This window comes from Oryx dammah, unplaced genomic scaffold (assembly GCF_014754425.2).
Source record: "Oryx dammah isolate SB20612 unplaced genomic scaffold, SCBI_Odam_1.1 HiC_scaffold_28, whole genome shotgun sequence".
Classification (NCBI taxonomy): Eukaryota; Metazoa; Chordata; class Mammalia; order Artiodactyla; family Bovidae; genus Oryx; species Oryx dammah.
Genome location: NW_024070212.1, coordinates 25,436,314 through 25,459,806, shown reverse-complemented (window position 1 = coordinate 25,459,806; position 23,493 = coordinate 25,436,314). Strand labels below are relative to the sequence as shown.

The window sequence follows — 23,493 nt, the reverse complement described above, 5'->3', positions numbered from 1 at the left end:
CAAAGCTGGATATTGTTTTAACCCTGCTTTGCAGACAGGCACACAAAGATTAACTGACTAATTAGGTAGTGACACTGGATTTGAACTCAGGCTGACTCTTCACCACTGCTTCTTCCTTGGCTCTTATGTGTGTGCTCAGTTACTCAGCCATGTCCAACTCTTTGCGACCCCATGAACTGTAGGTTGCCAGGCTCTTCTGTCCATGGGATTTCCCAGGCAAGAATGCTGGAGTGGGTTGCCATTTCCTTTTCCAGGGTATATTCCCAACCCAGGAACTGAACCTGCATCTCTTGAGTCTCCTGCTTTGGCAGGCAGATTCATTACCACTGAGCTATCTAGGAAACCCCTTCATAATTGGCTTGCTATATGGTATGGTATAAGGTTATTAAAGACAGTGCCATGATACAGGGTATCTCAGGATGTAATTTATAGAATGTATTGGAACAGCAGTTGTCAGGAATGAGAAAGTCAAACCATTCTAGTTGGGAGTCAAGCACATCTCTAAAGCCTATACATAGGGCATAAACTCAGAGGTCTCCAAATCACTGAATGTCAGGGCTGGACAGATCCTCAGAGAACCATGCCCTGTTCCACATCCATCTTCAGATACATGAGGAAATTGAGAAGGTTTGCTTGAGCAAGATATCAATGAGCCCAGATCTTCAAAATGTTACATGGGAACCCAAATTCAAACCCAAGTTTCATAATGCTGTTGCTTTAAAAAAATTTTTTTAGATATTCAATGAGAAATAAGACAGGGATTCATAATTAAAGACCAAGGGAAACTAAGTTGAAAGGAAGGTCTAAGAGTCTGTACTTCTCACATATGATAGCAAGGAATATGTGACGTGAAAAAAGCAAGGAGGGAAAGGAGACGAGAGAGAGAGAGTCAAATGCAAGAAGGAAGAAAAGCTAAAGGGGGCATGCAGGGAGAAAACAAGGAGCAAACAAAGAAGTCATAAGGACACAAAATCATAGGAGCCACTGAGAAGCCTTTGAGAGCTGGCAAACGAAACCCTGAAATAGAGACCAGCGCTTCAGCAGAGAAGCCATGGATGAGCCAGGTGTGATACAAAAGGGACAGGTGGAGACGACAGACCCAGCAAGTCTGGCTCATCTAGAGAGGGCTCCTCAGCTCCTCCCCATGTGGCACGTGGAAACTGCCAGATTTCCTCAGTTTCCAAGGAATGCTGATGCTCAAATTTTACGTGAACATAAAAATCAAATTTTATGGAACGTCAAATTTTACAGAATTAGTTGGCAACTAATTCCAATCTGAGTGGAGGGCTGAGTCAGGTCAGCCCCAAAGACAGGGTCATTCTCTATCTCTGCTGCAGCCCCACTGCCCAGCACTTGAAGGACATTCAATAAATAAATTTTTTTTGAGTGAATTAACTAAACTGATTTAAATATAACTTTAATGTAATACAAAACGCAGGGCTTCGTGACAGAGTCACAAAATTTAATAGTCACCACAAATCCTGAGATTTTTGCAAGACCCCATATCATTGTGGATATCAAGACCCTGGTGCTGAGAAGGATTGAAGGTGGGGGGCAGGGAGGGGGACAACAGAGGAGGAGATGGTTGGATCTCATCACCGACTCAATCAACATGAGTTTGAGCAAGCTCCGGGAGTTGGTGATGGACAGGGAAGCCTGCTGTGTTGCAGTCCATGGGGTCACAAAGAGTCGGATACGACTGAGCAACTGAACTGATATCATTGTGGAAACTGGCTGAAGAATCAAGACTTGGCAAGAAGAGGTGGAGATGGTTAACTGAAGCTGTGGAATAAATGGCCTGGGACCCCTCATACGCAGTCAGAAGAGACCTCTATCCTCCTCACTGTCTGCCTCCAGCACCAAAGCAAGACTGGAGGGTCTGTCAGCTCCCCACTCCCCACCCCCTTCAAGTTTAGCTAGGTTTCACCTACCACGTCTTGTGGGCTTCAGGGCACTGCACCAGATAAGCATACCCACTCAGGACATCAGCCCTTAATCAATGTTAACACCTTGTCTGAGGTTTGAGGACATGCAGTTTTTTCACTTCCATTATTTAAACACAAGCCAACAAGTCTTCTGGATTTTGAAGAAAGGTGTTTTTCTGGAGTTTTTTCTTAGAAACGAACAATATGATTTTAAAATACTTCCTTCTCTTCCTAAAATTTTTTCAAGGTTCCACATGGCTGCAGATTTTAGCAGTTAAAACAAAAATTCATTTGATGAGTAGAAAAAAAAATCCCCTGAAAGTTTCAGTACCCAAACATATAAATCTTGGTATTTCCCCCTGTGTGTATGACATCATAACGACAATTCAGTTAAAGATTCATTCAAGCCAGGAGCTAGGAGGGGCCTGGGCATTTTTGTACCTGAGTGAGCAGCTAGACGTCTCCAGCAGACAAGAGCTTGTGGCCACGACCTTGTTCCTCTCATTTCAGCATCACAGCACACTTTCAGTTGACACCCATTTGGGGTAGTGCAACAGCGGCAGCTGGGAAACTAAGTCTCTGGAGACATGAGCACACATGCTCACAGTATAGAGAGTGGCCACCCTCCTCAAATGTCTTGGTCACTGTGATATCGAATAATCTGCTCTATGAAGTCCACAAAAATTCTATTCATCAGCCCCATGCCCGAGTTCTGGCATAGGAAATATGCTCACTGGATACAAAGCTGTTGTTGTTCAGTTGCTAAGTTGTATCCAACTGTGGGATCCCATCGACAGCACATGCCAGGCTTCCCTGTCCTTCACTATCTCCCAGAGTTTGCTCAAACTTATATCCATTGAATCAGTGATGCCATCCAACCATCTCCTTCTCTGTCACCCCCTTCTCCTCCTGCCCTCAACCTCTCCCAGCATCATGGTCTTTTCCAATGAGTTGGCTCTTCGCATCAGGTGGCCAAAGTATTGGAGCTTCAGCTTCAGTATCAGTCCTTCCAATGAATATTCGGGATTGATTTCCTTTAGGATGGACTGGCTTGATCTCCTTGGTGTCCAAGGGACTCTCAAGAGTCTTCTCCAGCACCACAGTTTGAGATACAAAGATAATCAAAAGAAGAGCATAGTCCCTTCATTCGAGGAAGTTTAGTGCAGCTCATTTCTCTAACCTACCTCTTAATAAATTCAAACTGAACGAGCCCTAGATATTAACAACAGATCATCCAAATGAGCCCTAGACCAGCTCAGTCTCAATAATAATATTTAACAATAGCAACAACATCAGCACTTTTACTGAAGGCTCACTATGTGCCAGGTACTTGTTCCAAGACATAGATAGATGTGTGAATAGATAGGTAGATGGATAGGTTCATTAAATCCTCAACTTAACTCTGCAAGGTAGGCCTTACTCTTCATTTACTCACTCACCAAATATTTATTGAGTTCCTCTTATGTCCCAGGTACTGTACTAAGCAGTTAGGATACAACACTGAACAAATCAGCCAGAATCCTGCCCTCCTGGAGTTTACATTATTGGTGGGGGTTAGGGGTGGGGGAAGGGGAAGAAAACATTAAATGAAATTAGGTGGTATTAAGTGCTACTGAGAAAAATGAAGCAGCGTATGGGGAGGATGATTAATAATGAGAAGGGAAGTTACTGTTATATGTGAGGTAGTTATAGCTGGCAAGTGAGCAAGGCCCAGAAAAAGTAAAGGAATGAGCTTGAGCATATGGGGAAGAGCAGTCAAAAGTACCTGGAGCTCAGAGAGGTTCAGAAGCTGACCACAGTCACCCAGCTGGTCCATGACAGAGCTAGTAACAGACACAGGCGGCCAGCTCCAGAGCCCGTGCTGTTAGCTACAGTGTGAGCTGCCTAGATCTTTCCTTGTCAGTTCCACCTACATCCAGTCCCAGTCAGTGATTTCTCTGTTTCCGTGATTTCCAAAGGCAGAAATCTACTGGTCTTAGCTATACCACCACAGCTTCCCTGTCTTCATCTATTTCAGACTTTAACTGCAGCCCCCTGCCTGCCAACAGACAATAACCCCCCAGGCTCCCCAGTTCCAGAAACTCCACAGAACTCGCCTCACATGTGCTCTCAGCCATCAAGCTATTTCTCATCTCCTAGATGAGTTCATCCAGAATTAAGATGTTTGTTCTTTAAACCAACTTCCTTTTGAGCTTTCCTGTCTCCTGTCATGCTAAAAATACTCTTCTTTTTATTCCTTATTCTTGCACTTGAGAATGCTTCTCTCCCCAGGATGTTTCCCTCTCAATCTGTGCAGTCCAATTCAAGAGCCACTAGCAACACGTGGCTCATAAGCCCATGACATGTGGTTAGTCCAAATTGAGATGTATTGTGAGCTTAAGACACATACCAGACTTTGAAGATTAAGTACGAAAAGGAAAATGTAAAATCTCTCATTAATATTTTTTATATCAACTACATGTTGAGATGAAAATATTGTGGGTATGTAAGGTTAAATAAAATATACTAAGATTAATTTTACCTGTTTCATATTATATTTCTATTTAACAGCATTACTCTGGCCTGCTCTTTCAATATACCCACATCATATCATGCTCAAAAATCACATTTGCCTTTGATTGTTCTTGTCTTGGATAGTACCTACAGCATGCTTTGGAGAATAAGGTTCTTACTAGAGCTATTTAAGATTCTGAAAGGCTTTTAAAATCTATTCACCGAAGTTTGATTAAAGGTATTTCAATACACTATTGGTTATTTCATTAAAAATTTCTTTATAATCCCTATTATTTTTTCCAAGTACTCAGCTCACACTTGAGAAACTCTATTACAACAAATTTATGATGACAGCCTTATTAGTTTCTTATTAATATGGATTTATTATAATTTGAATGTGCACATTAAACTTTTTTTTCCTACTTTTTAACTCTTACATGGGAAAAACATTCAGAAACTACAGACCAGAGAGCCTGATGGAAATTCAGACACTGATCTTGACAGACATTCAGGGAACATTAGGGAAAATGAAGGTCACTAGGGGGCATTCCCTGGTGGGCCAGTGGCTAAGACTCTGTGCTCCCAATGCAGGGGGCCTGGGTTCAATCCCTGGTCAGGGAACTAGATCCCACGTGCTGCAATTAAGAGTTTACATGCCTCAACTAAAGATCCCACAGGCCACACATAAGGACAAAGATCTCGCATGACACAACTAAGGCCTAACACGGCCAAATAAATAATTTTTTTTTTTTAATGAAGGTCACTAGGAACCAAAATGGGTTCATTTCCTCAGAACAAGCCTATCAAAATAATTTGGTTTCCGAGTTTCTGACCTTTACTGGAGCAGGGGACACAAGGAGTAAGGTGTCTACGAGATTGTGGTCTTACATGGCTCGAGCTTCCCAGTGTGGCTTTAACCAACAGAGCAGATCCAGATGAACTTAAAACAATATTTTTGAAGTATGCAAGCATTGAAAAAAATGGTGAATTTTTCATGTCTCCCAATGACTTCGTCACCCGATATTTGAACATTTTTGGAGAAAGCCAGCCTAATCCAAAGACTGTGGAACTTTTAAGTGGTGTGGTGGATCAGACTAAAGATGGTGAACCTCTCTGGGTGTCCCTCAATGTGGAGAAACTTTTCATCTTTAACCTAGATGTTTTATCATCGGTGCTGTATAGATGGAGAACTCTTGAGGCTACTGTAAAAATAAAACTGAAAACCAGAAGCAGGAGGCTTACGTCCAAATCCTGAGAACACCAGAGAACTCCTGAATCCAGGGAACATTAATCAATAGGAGCTCATCAAACACCTCCATGCATACACTGAAACCAAGCACTACCCAAGGGCCAACAAGTTCCAGAGCAAGATATACCACGCAAATTCTCCAGCAACATAGGAACACGTCCCTGAGCTTCAATATACAGGCAGCTCAAAGTTACTCCAAAACCACTGACATCTCATAACCCATTACTGGTCACTCCACTGCACTCCAGAGAGAAGCAATCCAGCTCCACCCACCAGAACTCCAACACAAGCCTCCCTAACCAAGAAACCTTGACAAGCCACTGATACAACCCCACCCACAGTGAGGAAACTCCATAATAAAGAGAACTCCACAAATTCCCAGAATATAGAAAGGCCATCCCAAACGCAGCAATATAACCAAGATGAAGAGACAGAGAATACTCAGCAGGTAAAGGAACAGGAGAAATGCCCACCAAACCAAACCAAAGAGGAAGAGATAGGGAATCTACCTGAGAAGGAATTCCGAATATTGATAGTGAAAATGATCCAAAATCTTGAAATCAAAATGGAATCACAGATAAATAGCCTGGAGACAAGGATTGAGAAGATGCAAGAAAGGTTTAACAAGGACCTAGAAGAAATAAAAAAGAGTCAATATATAATGAATAACACAATAAATGAGATCAGAAACACTCTGGAGGCAACAAATAGTAGAATAACGGGGGCAGAAGATAGGATTAGTGAAATAAAAGATAGAATGATAGAAATAAATGAATCAGAGAGGAAAAAAGAAAAACAAATTAAAAGAAATGAGGACAACCTCAGAGACCTCCAGGACAATATGAAACACTCCAACATTCAAATTATAGGAGTCCCAGAAGAAGAAGACAAAAAGAAAGACCATGAGAAAATCCTTGAGGAGATAATAGTTGAAAACTTCCCTAAAATGGGGAAGGAAATAATCACCCAAGTCCAAGAAACCTAGAGAGTTCCAAATAGGATAAACCCAAGGCGAAATACCCCAAGACACATATTAATCAAATTAATAAAGATCAAACACAAAGAACAAATATTAAAAGCAGCAAGGGAAAAACAACAAATAACACACAAGGGGATTCCCATAAAGATAACAGCTGATCTTTCAATAGAAACTCTTCAGGCCAGGAGGGAATGGCAAGACATACTTAAAGTGATGAAAGAAAATAACCTACAGCCTAGATTACTGTACCCAGCAAGGATCTCATTCAAATACAAAGGAGAAATCAAAAGCTTTACAGACAAGCAAAAGCTGAGAGAATTCAGCACCACCAAACCAGCTCTCCAACAAATGCTAAAGGATATTCTCTAGACAGGAAACACAAAAAGGGTGTATAAACCTGAACCCCAAACAACAAAGTAAATGGCAACGGGATCATACTTATCAATAATTACCTTAAACGTAAATGGGTTGAATGCCCCAACCAAAAGGCAAAGACTGGCTGAATGGATACAAAAACAAGACCCCTATATATGCTGCCTACAAGAAACCCACCTCAAACCTAGGGACACATACAGACTGAAAGTGAAGGGCTAGAAAAAGATATTCCACACAAATAGAGACCAAAAGAAAGCAGGAGTGGCAATACTCATATCCGATAAAACAGACTTTAAAACAAAGGCTGTGAAAAGAGACAAAGAAGGCCACTACATAATGATCAAAGGATCAATCCAAGAAGAAGATATAACAATTATAAATATATATGCACCCAACATAGAGCACCGCAATATGTAAGACAAATGCTAACAAGTATGAAAGGGGAAATTAACAATAATAGTGAGAGACTTTAATACCCTACTCACACCGATGGACAGATCAACTAAACAGAAAATTAACAAAGAAACACAAACTTTAAATGATACAATAGACCAGTTAGACCTAATTGATATCTATAGGACATTTCACCCCAAAACAATGAATTTCACCTTTTTCTAAGTGCTCACGGAACCTTCTCCAGGATAGATCACATCCTGGGCCATAAATCTAACCTTGATAAATTCAAAAAAATCGAAATAATTCCAAGCATCTTTTCTGACCATAATGCATTAAGATTAGATCTCAATTACAGGAGAAAAACTATTAAAAATCCCAACATATGGAGGCTGAACAACACGCTTCTGAATAACCAACAAATCACAGAAGAAATCAAAAAAGAAATCAAAATATGCATAGAAACAAACGAAAATGAAAACACAACAACCCAAAACCTGTGGGACACTATAAAATCAGTGCTAAGAGGAAAGTTCATAGCAATACAGGCATACCTCAAGAAACAAGAAAAAAGTCAAATAAATAACCTAACTCTATACCTAAAGCAACTAGAAAAGGAAGAAATGGAGAACCCCAGAGTTAGTAGAAGGAAAGAAATCTTTAAAATTAGGGCAGAAATAAATGCAAAAGAAACAAAAGAGACCATAGCAAAAATCAACAAAGCCAAAAGCTGGTTCTTTGAAAGGATAAATAAAATTGACAAACCATTAGCCACGCTCATCAAGAAACAAAGGGAGAAAAATCAAATCAATAAAATTAGAAATGAAAATGGAGAGATCACAACAGACAACACAGAAATACAAAGGATCATAAGAGACTACTATCAGCAATTATATGCCAATAAAATGGACAACGTGGAAGAAATGGGCAAATTCTTAGAAAAGTACAACTTTCCAAAACTGAGCCAGGAAGAAATAGAAAATCTTAACAGACCCATCACAAGCACAGAAATTGAAACTGTAATCAGAAATCTTCTAGCAAACAAAAGCCCAGGTCCAGATGGCTTCACAGCTGAATTCTACCAAAAATTTAGAGAAGAGCTAACACCTATCCTACTCAAACTCTTCCAGAAAATTGCAGAGGAAGGGAAACTTCCAAACTCATTCTATGAGGCCACCATCACCCTAATACCAAAACCTGACAAAGATGCCACAAAAAAAGAAAACTACAGGCCAATATCACTGATGAACATAGATGCAAAAATCCTCAACAAAATTCTAGCAATCAGAATCCAACAACACATTAAAAGGATCATACACCATGACCAAGTGGGCTTTATCCCAGGGATGCAAGGTTTCTTCAATATCTGCAAATCAATCAGTGTAATTCACCACATTAACAAATTGAAAAATAAAAGCCATATGATTATCTCAATAGATGCAGAGAAGGCCTTTGACAAAATTCAACATCCATTTATGATAAAAACTCTCCAGAAAGCAGGAATAAAAGGAACATACCTGAACATAATAAAAGCTATATATGACAAACCCACAGCAAACATTATACTCAATGGTGAAAAATTGAAAGCATTTCCCCTTAAGTCAGGAACAAGACAAGGGTGCCCACTTTCACCGCTACTATTCAACATAGTTCTCGAAGTTTTGGCCACAGCAATCAGAGCAGAAAAAGAAATAAAAGGAATCCAAATTGGAAAAGAAGTAAAACTCTCACTGTTTGCAGATGACATGATCCTCTACATAGAAAACCCTAAAGACTCCACCAGAAAATTACTAGACCTAATCAATGAATATAGTAAAGTTGCAAGATATAAAATCAACACACAGAAATCCCTTGCATTCCTATACACTAATAATGAGAAAGTAGAAAAAGAAATTAAGGAAACAATTCCATTCACCACTGCAACGAAAAGAATAAAATACTTAGGAATATATCTACCTAAAGAAACTAAAGACCTATATATAGAAAACTATAAAACACTGATGAAAGAAATCAAAGAGGACACTAATAGATGGAGAAATATACCATGTTCATGGATCGGAAGACTCACTATAGTGAAAATGACTATACTACCCAAAGCAATCTACAGATTCAATGCAATCAAGCTACCAATCTACCAAGCTACCTATCAAGCTACCAGCGGTATTTTTCACAGAGCTAGAACAAATAACTTCAAGATTTGTATGGAAATACAAAAAACCTCGAATAGCCAAAGCAATCTTAAGAAAAAAGAATGGAACTAGAGGAATCAACTTGCCTGACTTCAGGCTCTACTACAAAGCCACAGTCATCAAGACAGTATGGTACTGGTACAAAGAAAGAAATATAGATCAATGGAACAAAATAGAAAGCCCAGAGATAAATCCACACACCTATGGACACCTTATCTTTGACAAAGGAGGCAAGAATATACAATGGAGTAAAGACAATCTCTTTAACAAGTGGTGCTGGGTCAACCACTTGTAAAAGAATGAAACTAGATCACTTTCTAACACCACACACAAAAATAAACTCAAAATGGATTAAAGATCTAAACGAAAGACCAGAAACTATAAAACTCCTAGAGGAGAACATAGGCAAAACACTCTCCGACATAAATCACAGCAGGATCCTCTATGATCCACCTCCCAGAATATTGGAAATAAAAGCAAAAATAAACAAATGGAATCTAATTAAAATTAAAAGCTTCTGCACAACAAAGGAAACTATAAGCAAGGTGAAAAGACAGCCTTCTGAATGGGAGAAAATAATAGCAAATGAAGCAACTGACAAACAACTAATCTCAAAAATATACAAGCAACTCCTGCAGCTCAATTCCAGAAAAATAAATGACCCAATCAAAAAATGGGCCAAAGAACTAAATAGACATTTCTCCAAAGAAGACATATGGATGGCTAACAAACACATGAAAAGATGCTCAACATCACTCATTATTAGAGAAATGCAAATCAAGACCACAACGAGGTGCCACTTCACACCAGTCAGAATGGCTACAATCCAAAAGTCTGCAAGCAATAATTGCTGGAGAGGGTGTGGAGAAAAGGGAACCCTCTTACACTGTTGGTGGGAATGCAAACTAGTACAGCCACTATGGAGAACAGTGTGGAGATTCCTTAAAAAGTTGCAAATAGAACTGCCTTATGACCCAGCAATCCCACTGCATACACACCGAGGAAACCAGAATAGAAAGAGACACATGTACCCCAATGTTCATCGCAGCACTGTTTATAATAGCCAGGACATGGAAACAACCTAGATGTCCATCAGCAGATGAATGGATAAGAAAGCTGTGGTACATATACACAATGGAGTATTACTCAGCTATTAAAAAGAATATATTTGAATCAGTTCTAATGAGATGGATGAAACTGGAGCCAATTATACAGAGTGAAGTAAGCCAGAAAGAAAAACACCAATACAGTATACTAACACATATATATGGAATTTAGAAAGATGGTAATGATGACCCTGTATGAAAGACAACAAAAGAGACACAGATGTGTAGAGCAGACTTTTGGACTCTGAGGGAGAGGGAGAGGGTGGAATGATTTGGGAGAATGACATTGAAACATGTATACTATCATGTAAGAAACGAATCGCCAGTCTACATTCGATGCAGGATGCTTGGGGCTGGTGCACGGGGATGATCCGGAGGGATGGCATGGGGCGGGAGGTGGGAGGGGGGTTCACGTTTGGGATCTCATGTACACCCGTGGTGGATTCATGTCAATGTATGCCAAAACCAATACAGTTTAAAATAAAGTCTTAAAAAAGAAAAAAAAAATTAAAAAAAAAAAGAAAAAAATAATTTGGTTTCCTGAGATGGATACTTGCTTGATGAAACAGATCAAGGTCACAAAGGACAGACCTTTGAACTGACAGTTTCCAACTGCAGGCAGAGAGCAGACATGAATTTCTTACAGTATTTCTAGGAAAGAGGTGCCCTCACTTTCACTGGTTTCATTTTGAGCCCCATAGTCCTTGGGCTAAGAGCTCATCAGCACAGGCACAAGCAGCACTGAGAAGGAGAAGGCCAACAAATGCAAGGGAAAGGGATTGAAAACAAGAAAACAAAGAAGCCAAAGGAGAGAATCCCATGCCCATTAAGTAGCTACAAGACATTCTCCTTTGAGGCTAGTGGATGGGTACCAAAGGCTATCTCCAAAGAAGAACTGCTTGAATGTCTTCCAGCCCTGTTCTGGGGTCAGGATCATTATTTTAGTCACACTTCATATTCAAACTTGTCTGAGCAAATGGAAAAGGTTGTATCCTGGTTTCACCTTCAGTCCTGAGATGGAAGCTTTTATCTGTAACTGCATAATCTAAGGTGCTGCTGCTGTGCCCTTCAGTAAAAACTTCAAAAAGCCTTCTGTACTTGAGAGAAAACAACATGAGAAGAAATCAAAAGACAGAAAACTTGTGCAAACAAGGACTGATGCATGCAGGCAAACATTCTGCTTTTAAAGAGAGAAAGCAATGCCTACCCTCAAAGCTTGTATTAATTTAAAAACACGATTGTAAGTCATGCTGGGACAGACTCATCCCACAGCAGGCCAGAGCTTCCACACCAGGTAGGGCCTGGCAGCCAGTGGAGTCAGGGGAGTCAATGGAGTCAGCTGCCCACAGTATTTGACTGTGCCACAACAGAAGGGTGCATGCAGCCCATATGGGGGCACCCCTAGAACATATAGTTCTAGTTACCAAAAGGGAAAGAGAGAGTGCTGATGGGCTAAGAGCTCACCAACACAGGCACGAGAAGCATTGAGAAGACCAACAAGCACAAGGGAAAGAGAAGGAAAAACAAGAAGACAGGACATCTCCTACACAAGGCCGCTTCTCCAAGACCAGGAACCATAACTGGCCTACTCACTACATAGAAAAAACCCAGAGAATTAGGCAAAATGAGGAGACAGAAATATAAAATAAACAAAGGAAAAAGACAAACCCCCAAAGAAGAACTGAGTGGAGAGAAACAATCCATTTATCTGATAAAGACTTGAGGGTAATTCAATGAACTCAAGAATAAACAGTGTGAGAAGTTCACCAAAGAGTTAGAAAATAGAAAGATTCAAACAAAGCTGAAGAATACAATAACTGAAATTTTAAAACTACACTAGAAGGTATTAACAACAAAAACTTGATTGGAAAATAGGCAGGGGACCTGAACACACGTTGTCCAAAGAAGGCAGAGATGGGCAACAGGCCTAAGAGAAGATGCTCAGCATCACTAATAATCAGGGAAACACAAATCAAAATCACAATGAGATGCCACCTCACACCTGTCAGAATGGCTATCAGCAAAAGGGCAACAAATAACAAGAGTTGCAAGAATGAAGTGAAAAGAAAACTCATGCACTGTTGGTGGGAAGGTAAATTGGTACAACCACTATGGAAAACAGTATGGCAGTTCCTCAAAAAATTAATAGAAACTGCCATATGACTCAACAATTTCACTTCTGTAAATTTACCCAAAGAAGAAAAAAGCACTTATTATAAAAAACATGCACACCAATATTCATTGCAACATTATTTACAATAGCCAAGATATGGAAGCAACCTATGCATCTGTAGATAGATGAATGGATAAAGAAGATGTGGTATTTATAAACAATGGAATATTACTCACCCTTAAAAATGAAATCTTGGCTTTTACAACAACATGGATAGATATAGCAGGTATTGTGCTAAGTAAAGTAAGTGAAACAGGGAAAGACCAATACCATATGATTTTACTTATATGTGAAATCTAAGAACAAACAAACAAACATTCAAAAGAGAAACTGACTCACAGACACAGAGAACAAACTAGTAGTCACCAGAGGGAAGGTGGGTAGAGGGAGGAGTGAGATAGGTGAGGGAGATGAAGAAGTACAAACTACCAGTTATAAAATAAGTAAGTTATGGAGATGTAATATACAGCATAGGGGAATATAGCCAATAATATTATAATGACTTTCTATGGTGACAGGTGATAACTAGACTGATTGTGATCATTTTGTAATGTATAAAAATACTGACCCACTATGTTTACACCTGAAACGAATGCAATATTATAAGTCAATTAAAAAAGGGAAAAAACAAATAACAGTAATAAAGTATACAATTAAACAATTCAATCTTTAAAAATTATAGTAAAAAGAGGGCAACAAAACAAATTCCCAGATCCAGTTCTTTAAAAGTAGTTGTAAGTCGTTTTCAAAATTCCTAAAAGATACTTGTCAAAGATAAAACAGCAGCAAAGGAAAAAAATGTGAAATTTGATTAGATCTTGGTATTTTAAAAGACATTCTTGTGACAATTGAAGGAATCTGAATAAGAGGAGAAGTTAAGTGACATTATGAAATTATTGTTAATTTCAATATTAATAAAATATTGTTAATTTACAAATATTATGTTATTGGGTTTATGCCAAAGCATTTAGGAGTAAAGTGTGAATGTATAAAACAGTATAATTATGGCAAAATATTAATAAATGAATACAAAAATAAACCCCCATTCTTAATTCCATGGCCCAAAGAAAGTTCCTCCACCCCTGCACTGTAGATTACAATACTGAATACAATCTATGTGACTGGTAATTTGCTGTTTTATATCATTTTACCTGCTTTGACAACATTACATTGGGCAATATATACGTGTTATAAGAGATCAACTATGGTTATACCAATCATCAAAAAGTTGCTTATCTGGACTTCCCAGTGGCCTAGCAGTTAGGATTCTGGGCTTTCACTGCCTTGACCCAGACTCAGTCCCTGGTTGGGGAAAGATTCCATAAGTCACATGGTGCAGGGAGGAAAAGTTGGTAATCTCTTTTGGGCTGGGAACACATGGACTTTGAGTCACGGACTAAGTGCCAGCAGGTTCTATTACTTCTCTGCTGTGTGAACTTTGACATGGCACTCAACATACCTCACCTATTTTTCTCCTCTTTAACAGTCTCTACCTTATAAAACTACTACAAAAATTAAATGAAAACAAAAACTTAAAACCCTAAGCACAAAACTCTAAGCACTTAAAACTTGGCACAGAGCATGTGCTTAATTCATGGCAACTATTATAACCACCCCATTATAATATTGGATCTAGTTGGTTTTTTTAATAGGAATACACAACATTATTTTGACTTGGATTATCTTTCCTAAATAAAAACACACAGACTCTCCAAACCTTAAGTCAAACGAAGTGTATGAATAAGTTTCACATAACATTGAGCTTCCCCTTCCTGGCTGGCTGAGCAGTAAAAGAATTCACCTGCTAATGCAGGAGCCAAAGGAGCCACAGGTTCAATCCCTCGGTCAGGAAGATCCCCTGGGGAAAGGCACAGCAACCCACTCTAGTACTCTTACCTGAAAAATCCCATGGACAGAGGAGCTTGGTGGGCTACAATCCGTAGGGTCGCAAAGAGTCGGACATGACTGAAGCGACTTAGCACACACACACACAACAATGTGAGATAACATCAGAATTTAAAATGGAGAAATATTTGACCAATACTTTACCATCTAATGTTCAGATTTAACAATCTGTACTGTTAAAAATATTAAAATAAATCAATGAAAGAGACATTTTATTAAGTATTATATGACTTGGTTCCTGTGTACAAAGATCTAAAATCTAGTTGGAGAGATTAGGTCAACAAGAGCAGAATAAGGCAAGCTCCACTAATAAGAGCAAACTAACAAAATCACTGTCTGGGGAGGCCTTACAAATAGCTGTGAAAAGAAGAGAAGTGAAAGGCAAAGGAGAAAAGGAAAGATATCCCCATCTGAATGCAGAGTTCCAAAGAATAGCAAGGAGAGATAAGAAAGCCTTCCTCAGCAATCAATGCAAAGAAATAGAGGAAAACAACAGAATGGGAAAGACTAGAGATCTCTTCAAGAAAATTAGAGACACCAAGGGAACATTTCATGCAAAAATGGGCTCGATAAAGGACAGAAATGGTATGGACCTAACAGAAGCAGAAGATGTTAAGAAGAGGTGGCAAGAATACACAGAAGAACTGTATGAAAAAGATCTTCATGACCAAGAGAATCACGATGGTGTGATCACTCACCTAGAGCCAGACATCCTGGAATGTGAAGTCAAGTGGGCTTTAGAAAGCATCACTACAACAAAGCTAGTGGAGGTGATGGAATTCCAGTTGAGCTATTTCAAATCCTGAAAGATGATGCTGTGAAAGTGCTGCACTCAATATGCCAGCAAATTTGGAAAACTCAGCAGTGGCCACAGGACTGGAAAAGGCCTTTTCATCCCAATCCCAAAGAAAGGCAATGCCAAAGAATGCTCAAACTACCGCACAATTGCACTCATCCCAGACGCTAGTAAAGTAATGCTCAAAATTCTCCAAGCCAGGCTTCAGCAATACGTGAACCGTGAACTTCCTGATGTTCAAGCTGGTTTTTGAAAAGGCAGAGGAACCAGAGTTCAACTTGCGAACATCCGCTGGATCATCGAAAAAACAAGAGAGTTTCAGAAAAAGATCTATTTCTGCTTTATTGACTATGCCAAAGCCTTTGACTGTGTGGATCACAATAAACTGTGGAAAATTCTGAAAGAGATGGCAATACCAGACCACCTGACCTGCCTCTTGAGAAACCTATATGCAGGTCAGGAAGCAACAGTTAGAACTGGACATGGAACAACAGACTGGTTCCAAATAGGAAAAGGAGTCCGTCAAGGCTGTATATTGTCACCCTGCTTATTTAACTTATATGCAGAGTATATCATAAGAAATGCTGGGCTGGAAGAAGCACAAGCTGGAATCAAGACTGTCAGGAGAAATATCAATAACCTCAGATATGCAGATGACACTACCCTTATGGCAGAAAGTGAAGAGGAACTAAAAAGCCTCTTGATGAAAATGAAAGAGGAGAGTAAATAAGTTGGCTTAAAACTCAACATTCAGAAGACTAAGATCATGGCATCTGGTCCCATCACTTCATGGGAAATAGATGGGGAAACAGTGGAAACAGTGGCTGACTTTATTTTGGGGGGCTCCAAAATCACTGCAGATGGTGATTACAGCCATGAAATTAAAAGACGCTTACTCCTTGGAAGGAAACTTATGACCAATCTGGATAGCATATTTAAAAGCAGAGACATTACTTTGCCAACAAAGGTCCGTCTAGTCAAGGCTATGGTTTTTCCAGTGGTCATGTATGGATGTGAGAGTTGGACTATAAAGAAAGCTGAGTACCGAAGAATTGATGCTTTTGAACTGTAGTGTTGGAAAAGACTCTTGAGAGTCCCTTGGACTGCAAGAAGATCCAACCAGTCCATCCTAAAGGAGATCAGTCCTGGGTATTTACTGGAAGGACTGATGTTGAAGCTGAAAACTCCAATACTTTGGCCACCTCATGCAAAGAGTTGACTCATTGGAAAAGACCCTAATGCTGGGAAGGATTGCGGGCAGAAGGGGCCGACAGAGGATGAGATGGCTGGATGGCATCACCGACTCGATGGACATGGGTTTGGGTAGACTCCAGGAGTTGGTGATGGACAGGGAGGCCTGGCATGCTGTGATTCATGGGGTCGAAAAGAGTCGGACACGACTGAGCAACTGAACTGAACAACAGTTCCTATTTTTGAGCTTGCTACTTGTCCAGCACTACCTAGGTCCTGTCCACATGTTACCCCACTGATGCACTCCACTGCTGAATCCTGCCAGCCCAGCCTTCAAAAAACCCCCTGATAGTTCCTATTCCTCACCCCACTCCATCATTTCTCACCCACCCCCAGCTAGTCATTGTTCCCACAGCCTCCTAACTGGTCTCCCTGCTTCTCCTTTTTCATTAGCAAGGACTATTCTCTACCCAGCATCCAGAATAATTCATCACAATTTCACTCCTGTTCAAAACTCTGAGACTTTCTACTTCACTGGGAATTTAACACGTTAGTCTTTAAGGGCCCACAAAAATTTATCTCTAGAATCCAGCCCTGACTACTTGTACAATTTCATTTCCTATTTACTCTCCAGCACGGTGGTCTCCTCAAAGTTCCTTAAATGTTTGAAACCTATTTCAGCGTTTTTGCTGCCATCCTCTCTGTCTAGAATACTACTCTCCCAGTCTCCTGGCCTGCTCCATCACTTCCTTTTAAGTCTACACTCAACTGTTTTCCCTTTTAAAGAGACCTCCCCTGACTACACTACATAAAATACTAACTACCAGAGAGTGACTGAATGAAATATACCTCCATCCCACAGAGCACTATGCAGCTGTAAAAAAAAAAAAAAAAATGAGGATGATTTCTATGAACTGATATGGAATGATTTTCCAGACATGTGGTTAAGTGACAAAAGCAATCTATAAGAGGGTACATTGAGCATGTTACCTATTGTTTGAAAGAGGGAGTTAGAAACAAACATACGTATCTGTTTGTATCTACAAAAAGAAACAGGAAAGACAAAAACAAACAAATGATACCTTGTGGGGGGAGAGACAGGGATGGAATAGAATTTCTGAGCATTTTTTAAATGGTCATCCCTCAGTGTCCACAGGGTATCTGTTCCAGGACCCCAGTGGATACCAAACTCTGAGGATGCTAAAGTCCCTTACATAAGAACGGCATAGTAACCTATGCACATTTTCTCATATACTTTAAATCAACTCTAGATTACCTGTACTATCTAATACAATGTAAATGCTACTTAAATAACTGTAAATACAACATAGTTCAGTTCTGTCGCCCAGTCGTGTCTGACTCTTTGCAACCCCGTGAACCACAGCTCGCCGGGCCTCCCTGTCCATCACCAACTCCTGGAATCCATCCAAACCCATGTCCATTGAGTCGGTGATGCCATCCAAATACAACATAAATGCTATTTAAATAATTGTCAGAATACAGCAAATTCAAGTTTCGCTTTTTGAGATTTTATGGAATTTTTTTCCTGAATATTCTTCATCTGTGGTTGGTTGAATCCAGAGAGGCAGAACCTGCAAATATGGAAGGCCAGCTGTGTTTGGTTTTTATTTGAACCATGTTAACAGCTTCCTATTTAAAAATTAAATTAAGGTGGGGGAAACCCTAAAATTGAATAGACAGAAACACATTAATGGAATTATGTATCCATTTGATAACATAACCACACAGAAGAAAAATTAAGAATTCAGGTAACTTGAAAATACAGTGTTCTGTACATATTTAGTGGAATATATGGAAGAATAAAAGTTTTGAACTATATTTAGTAAAACTTGTGCTTGGGAGTAGTATTGGCACAGGAATTATGGGACTAGTTTGTGTTTAATGTAGATTAGGCAAATATACTAATGCTACTAAGAATAGAATTCTTAGGAGGAAACTCCTAGGGAGGAAACAGAAGAACTGAATTTTTGGATTACTTTGCGGTAACAAGATAAACGCATGACTCTGTGAAAGCTATTTCCTAGCTCTGAGAACTGACAGGGCCTAGGAGCTGTGACTTCAGGAGCCTTGAGCACACCTAGTCTTAGTCACGCTCAGTCGTGTCTTACTCTTTCCGATTCCATGGACTGTAGCTCATCAGGCTCCTCTAGTCCATGGGGTTTTCCAGGCAAGAATACTAGAGTGGGTTGCCATTTCCTTCTCCAGGGGGTCTTCCCAACCCAGTGATCAAACCCGTGTCTCTTACGTCTCCTCATTAGCAGGCGGATTCTTTACCGCTGAGCCACCTGGGAAGCCCTTAGCACATCTAGTGCCCAGATCTTAAATTCTAAATACCATTCCCCACTAAAAGAGAAAGGGGATCTAATGAGTCCAATGCTGAGGCAGGAAAGGTACAAAATGAGTCCAGAACATCTTTCTATGCCAGCAAGGAAGGCAGTGCTCACAACTGAAGCTTGGAGGGGTTCCCAGTGACCAAATTCAGAATCACCAAGCATCAGAATGGATAATGACAGAAATGCTATCTTAAATGATACCCATGAGTCCTTACTAGTACTAAAAAATAAAATAAAAAGGGAGGTGCAAAAGCTCTTTGTTACTGAAGACTGTCAATAAAGTATATAGACAAATAGGGATAGAAAACTGCCATCTGCAACAATTTAGTGATAATGGACTTGGGGAAGAATTGTCACTGAGTGCTAAACCACTGGGTGAAAGATTGTTGGAGGACAGGATATTCACACAATCTCAAAGTGTTACTTAATGAATCACATATTACAGATATACCTCATTTTATTATGCTGCATTTTATTGCACTTTGTAGATACTGTGCTTTTTACACAAACTGAAGTTTTGTGGCAACTCTGCATTGTCAGGTAGTAGTCAGCATTTTTTAGCAATAAAATATTTTTTTAATTAAGGTATGTACATTTTCTTAGGCACAATGCTATGGCACACTTAGACTACAGTATAATGTAAATGTCATTTTTAAATGCACTAGGAAATAAAAACTCATATGACTTGCTTTATTGCGATATTTGCTTTATTGAAGTGGTTAGGAACTGAGCCCACCTATCTCCTATATTTACTCACCTCTACAATAGAGAAATCTGATGGACCTCACCTTAACCAATCAATCAATATTAACGTCTCCGATAATCAGCAAATGGACTGCATCTGCACCCTGATGAGCTGGACACCTGTGCTCAGGAAAGTCCACATCAGAATTTAAGCATGCACTCCAACACTGAGGGACATTTATATAAAACAACTCGTCCAGACTCTTCAAAAAGAGCAATGTCATAAAGTTTAAAAAAAGAAAAATGTTGGCAACAGTTTAGATTTTTAGATTCAAGGGGATTAAAAAAGCATGGGGCTTCCTTGGTAGCTCAGCTGATAGAGAATCTGCCTGCAATGTAGGAGATCCTTGTTTGATTCCTAGGTTGGGAAGATCCCCTGGAGGAGGGCATGGCAACCCACTCCAGTATTCTTGCCTGTTGAGTAGCCATGGACAGAGGAGCCTGGCGGGCTACAGTCCATGGGGTCACAAAGAGTCGGACAGGACTGGGCGACTAAGTATAGCACAGCACAAACAGGCATGAGTACCAAACTTGATGTATGATCCAGGACTGGCTTCTGGACCGCATCTGAAAACAGTCTTTTATCAATGCTGTATTTCCTGACTCTGAAAATGGTGCCAGGGCTTACTGGAGACATATTACTCTTACAAGACCTATGTTGAAATATTTAGGGTTAAGGTGTTGTAAGAGCTGCAATTCTCAAACGGTTTAGCAAAAAACAACAAGAAAAAGTAACTGGGTAGGTGTGGGTGTTTGTCTCTATAAAGAGAGAGAAGTAAACCAAATGTGATAAAATGTTAATAACTGGTGATTCAAGGAGAAAGGCGTGCAAGTGTTCACTGTACTGTTTTTGCAACTATTCTAAAGATTTTAAGTTTTCCAAAATTTAAGAAAATTAGTAAGAACTATTAACCACTTCCATTTCCCTTGCTCTGCACTACTAACCTCTGTATTAGTAAATGTTCACCACCACCCAACAACTGCACACTCACTGCTTTCTTTCTTCACTGTCTCTAGCCCACTCTAATAATTGTAAGCTTCCCTGTGCTGACACAGAGCTGACAGTCAGTAAGTATGTGTTGAATTACTGATGCTCACAATCATTCTATGAAGCAGATGTTAGTATCCTTTCTCTCACGTGTGTGCTGCTCTCTCTTCAAAGGCAAAGATACAGAGTCACAGAGAAGTGAGGTAACTTACAGAAGTTTTAACCGTGAGGGGCGGGGCCAGGGTCTGAGATCCAATACTGTTAATCAGTTAGGCAGCTTCCCCCACTGAGACCGGCTTGGTACCCAAAGGGCTCACTATCTGCAGAGCTATAGAGTTTTCCTTAGCGTAAAGCCTATTCAGAGAAGGTAATATTCATGTTTGCAAAACCAAATGACCTCTGAATAAATAAATGAATTAGGTGGGAGAGACCATCATGAGGGGACTCTTTAGAGAGTCTTCCTAGAAAAGGTGTGGCTAGATCGGTAGACCGTTTTCAGTGGAAAAGAGCATAGCAACAGGCAGTGGTGGCCAAAGGTGCCTTCTGAGACCAGGGAGAGACCCACACATCGGAAGGAATTACCTCATCCATTCAACCTCGATATGTGCTTCTTCCTCGTGCTGACAGCTGTGGCCTATGAAACCCCACAGCCTTTGGGGCCTGTGATGGTACCTGTCCTGCCCTCCTCTGCCTCCAATCCCTCTCAACTACAATCTTTTCTCTTCATTGCTGCCAGATTATTCTAAGCGGATGGGTCTGCTCCTGTCAGGCCCAGAAACAGGTCTGCTTTGCCTGCAGGAGAGAATCCCAGGTCCCAAAGGGGACTTTCGGGGTCCCCCACGGGGCCTCAAGATCCCACGGGCACACCGACTCTCCAGTGACACTGATGGCTCCCTACTGCCAAAGTTTACCCTCTACATTCTCCTCCTCTTTCTTTCTTGGTCTCCTCCTCCTGGCATCTTTTCCCACATCATAGCATGATACCACCTGTCCTCGGAGGCTAGGTTCACACACCCTCCCTTCCAGAAGTTTTTCCTTCACGAAAGATATTTGATTTCACCAAAGATGTGGCTCTCTTCCCTCTGCACACCCGCAGCACTTTATATTTACCTCTCTTACAACATTTACTTCTGTGCCTTACACTGTAGGTACTTTTGAGCACATGTCGACCCCCACCACGACCACCCCCACCCAGGCTGTATTCCATAGACACATGCCTCCCACTCAATACACTCTGAACGCAGAGTGGAGAGGAAGGGCTGATCAGGTGTGTGTGCTAAAGGGCCAGCAGGGGGATCTTCCCAGTACTAGTTAAGGGGGCTGTTACTATGCTCCAGGGGTTTGGCTATGACTTAACTAGGAGCCTGTGTGGGAAGAGGTTGATGATGTGGGTGAGGAGGTTAAAAAAAATGGAGACAAAGATACCTTATGGGGCTGTCCCGACAATTTAACTGAAGAAGTGTGAAAAGGAGGAACACAGTCCTAGACACTCACACATTCGTCCTTTTCTGTTCAGAAGGGAGGGGAAAGCAGCACCAGCCACACTACTTAGAAAGTCCGAATCGAGGCCCACTCGTTCCTGTTGCGAGGCGATTCTGAACCACCGCCATCAGCCAGGGCGCGGCCGCGGGACAGGCGCGGTTGCTCTTGGCTTTGGCCGCGGCGCGCCCATCCCAGCGCAGAAGCCGGCGCGCGCGCACACAGGGCGACCCACCGCCAGTGGAGGCCCGCCCCGGACAAGCTCGCGGGCTGCGGAAGCAGTAAAAAAAAAAGATCTGCTCAAGTTCTGGACGATGGCGTCTCGGGAAGTAGTAACTTAGTCACCGGGGTCGCGCAGAAAAGGCACCCCTTCCAGAAAAACACGGGGTGGAAGACAAGCGGGGTTCGGGGATCGTGGGAGTTAAGAAGGACTCCCAAAGGGAGGAAAGAGCGCAGGGGAAGAGAACGAGCCGGAGTCTAGTTTCTTTTTCCCAGACCTCAGAGCCTGAGGAGCAAGTTTCTTACCACCCTATGGTGATTTGTGGATGACACGACCAGGTCCCGCGCACGTGCCCCCCGCCACCTTCGCCACCCGAACTTGCAGCCGCCTTGGGCCGCGCTCGTCCACCGGGCCCGGAGCCCGGGGGCCACTGACATCTCGCGCTACCGGTCCCTGTGGGCTCCCGGAGGAGGCCTCCACTCACCCAATTTGAGGAACAGGCAGACCAGTCCAAGGGCCCCCAGGGCACACCCAGGGGCACTCCCTGCGGCCATGGCGGTCCAGGCAGTTTCTGCTAATGGGTGGCAGCCGCACAACTCGGCCTGCCGGAGAGCCAGCCCCACTGTGCGCCCCGCCCCGCCCCGCCTCGCGCGCCCCGCCTCCCGCGCGGCCGACTGGCACCGGATGCAGTCTGGGCGCCGGCCCTTTCCTCTTCTCCCGGAGTCGGTTCGGGTCCCAGTCGTTCCTGCCATTCCGCAGCCACCCGCTTTGCTCTGTGGAGCTCTTTAGCAAAAGTGGCGTGCGTTTTTACAACCAGGTTTATCTTCGTTCCTCCCGCACTTTTCCTTGGCATTAGGAACGCGATCCCCGAAAGCTGCGCCCCACTGGGCGGGAGGTGACAGGAGAACTCCGGTTGGCACACGGAGGTTCCAAA

General features: G+C 41.5%; 1 protein-coding gene across 3 annotated transcripts in view; it reads right to left on the bottom strand.

Annotated features, from left to right (window-relative positions):
* Window positions 1-23,178, bottom strand: part of CD58 (CD58 molecule) — a 69,904-nt gene extending 46,726 nt beyond the window's left edge. The window contains exon 1 of one of the 3 annotated variants that reach the window (XM_040230954.1): window positions 23,044-23,178. In XM_040230954.1, the coding sequence (XP_040086888.1) occupies window positions 23,044-23,113 (70 nt within the window). In that variant the 5' untranslated portion in view covers window positions 23,114-23,178. The remainder of the gene's footprint in view (window positions 1-23,043) is intronic. The other 2 variants (XM_040230955.1, XM_040230956.1) reach the window with 2 other exon arrangements.
* Window positions 23,179-23,493: the final 315 nt, after the last annotated feature.